General features: G+C 51.8%; 1 protein-coding gene across 1 annotated transcript; it reads right to left on the bottom strand.

Moving 5' to 3' along the window:
* Positions 1 to 201: 201 nt before the first annotated feature.
* Positions 202 to 2128, bottom strand: PCYB_084070 (hypothetical protein; the record flags this gene model as incomplete). Its single annotated transcript, XM_004222145.1, has 3 exons — positions 202 to 291; positions 883 to 2043; positions 2099 to 2128. 3 exons carry the CDS (start codon positions 2126 to 2128, stop codon positions 202 to 204), a joined length of 1281 nt encoding a protein of 426 aa, XP_004222193.1.
* Positions 2129 to 2411: the final 283 nt, after the last annotated feature.

Consider the following 2411-nt stretch of genomic DNA (forward strand, 5'->3'; position numbering starts at 1 on the left):
GAGAGAGAGACAGAGAGAGAGAGTGCAACAGCTGGGGGGATCGTACATGTCGTGCTTCAAGTGACGGACAAACGTATCGGGGACGTGTCCAAAATGGAGAAGACATAATGACATGGTCACTTCTGCTCCGTGTTAGCGGTAACCCCTCAGGTCATATTACACATAACGGTGCCCTTCTACCTGTGCGCTGCTCTGTGGGGATCACCACCCCGTTTGATCATTCGTTTCTATGTCATGTGGAGGTTGTCCCTCGGCGATGCTTCTCAACATGGAGGTTGCCCCTTGGCGATGCTTCTCAACGTGGAGGGGGGAAGGACATTCATTGTTGGGCTCAGCTTTTCCGGGCGCATCTTCTCCCGTCGAAGGGTAATCCAATTGTAAGCACCCCGTTGGCTGCATCCCAGGTGAACGAGGCACACACGTGAATTTCCGACCTATTTCATATTCACAAGGGGACATGTGGTGGTAGGTATGAGCTTGTCTACTGATGAATGCTCCTCCGGTGAAGTGATCTCATGTCTTAGTTGGATCCACTCAGAGAGCATTGCGTGTCTCCATCCGGTAGCCCCCCCTGGGGAGGTTCGCCCGGAGCTTCAGTATATGTAGTTTCTTCTCCAACGCCGCGATTTTCTTTTTGTTCAACATTGCTTCGTTGTACAGTTGGGAGTAGGTCACGACCAGGTGGTTCCTGATTCCGTCCTCGTTGTGGAGCTCCGGTTTTCTAAGGTGCTGCGCGGGAGGGGGGAAAAGGCGGGTGCGAAGTGGGCCGCGTAGTCGGCGGGTAGGCTGGTAGACTGGTAGGCGGCTCATCTGCACATTCGCCTGCCAATCGGTCCACCCACTCTTCGGCTTCTCCTACCCCGTCGCCGCCGACTCGCTTACCATCGGAACCAGGTTGTGGACCCAGAAGCGGTTGTCCGGGTTCTCGTACTTCCGGTCAAACTTGGAAGTCAGGCTCTGCACCTTGAAGTTCGCGTCCGCGCATTTGTTCTTCAGGCTGCTGAGCAGCTCGGAGATCTGTCCGACATGATCGTATTCACTTAGGAAGGCATTCGTTTCTTCCATTTTGTGGTCATCCTCCACATGGGTACTTCCCAAATGGGTACTGCCCAAATGGAACCTCTCCTTTCCTTCCCTGGAACGACTAGCCCCCTCCTTGTAGTAGTAGTCAGGCAACATACTTTGGGACGTAAAAGAATTAGGGTTGTGCAACTCGTCATTGTAATGCAAAAAAGGAGGCCTTCTAGGGAGTTCCCTCTTTTTGTAGCAACAATTCGCCTGAACATGTTCAGAAATATTTTTCTCACCATACTTCAATATATTAATTCTTTCCCCTATATCGTAATGGTCCAAGGAATAAATATTGGAGTAGTATGACAGTAGGCCTTTTTTTATATCATCTATGTTGACTTTGATTTCGCCTATTCTGGGTGGGTGCATATTTGTCTTCGATGCGAGGGGACTTTTGATCCCCTTACCGCTGGGCGTGCCGCGGTCTGCACTTTGGTGGTCTTCTCCATGCCGTATGACCATATGACCGTCATAGTGAGAATCGCGATTCCCTTCGATGTTGTCACCCGCTTCGTCACCCTGGTGGGGATAGTCCCTCCTGAGAGAATACGCGCTCTGCCCCTGCGGCGGGGGAATCACCGGCACGAAGTCGCGCACATCCACGTTGAATAGCTCCCTTTGCATCTCCTTCACGTGTTGGGAACTCTTCAGCACATTACGTAGCACTTCGTTTTGAAAAATGAGCTCCTTCTCCATAGCCATCTGATGTTCGTTGATCAGTTTTTTTTTTCCCATCTGATCGGTGTGATCGTTGCGATCGTTGCGGTAGCTGCTATCGTTGTGGTGGCTGCTATCGTTGCGGTGGCTGCTATCGTTGCGGGCGCGGTCCTCTTCAATGTTGGATAAGCTTTCGTAGGGGAAAATGTCTTCCCCCGCGCCGCACACAAATTGCGAATTGTATGCTTCGTACGTGTCATGGTGTGGGTCATGTCCGGTTTCCTGGACGCTATCGCAGGCCGTGTTTTCGATGACCTGCAAAGTGTGTGCGTGTGTGTATGTAAGTATGTGTGTATGGGGAGGTGTTTACATGGGTGTAGCCACTCAACAGTGGTGACATTTTTCCGTTATGGCGCCTTCCCCCATTTTGACAATTTCCGAGCTGCGCCACGTCGCCTGCACTGTTCAGGCAAATTTCCCCTTTTCTGCACACCCACCTGTTGGTAAGCCTCGCTTGCACATTTCGCTAGTTCGCTTAGGCGGCACTCCGCTGAAGGGCCAGTCCCTTCGGCGTGTTCGTCCCTGTGTGGAAGCGCCTATAAGGAGCGAAACGGTGAGAAGCGTTCACTTGAAATGGGCATCATCATTCAGGTGGAATATGCACTGTTCAGGCGAAATGGACT

Source organism: Plasmodium cynomolgi, chromosome 8, assembly GCF_000321355.1.
Source record: "Plasmodium cynomolgi strain B DNA, chromosome 8, whole genome shotgun sequence".
Lineage (NCBI taxonomy): Eukaryota > Apicomplexa > Aconoidasida > Haemosporida > Plasmodiidae > Plasmodium > Plasmodium cynomolgi.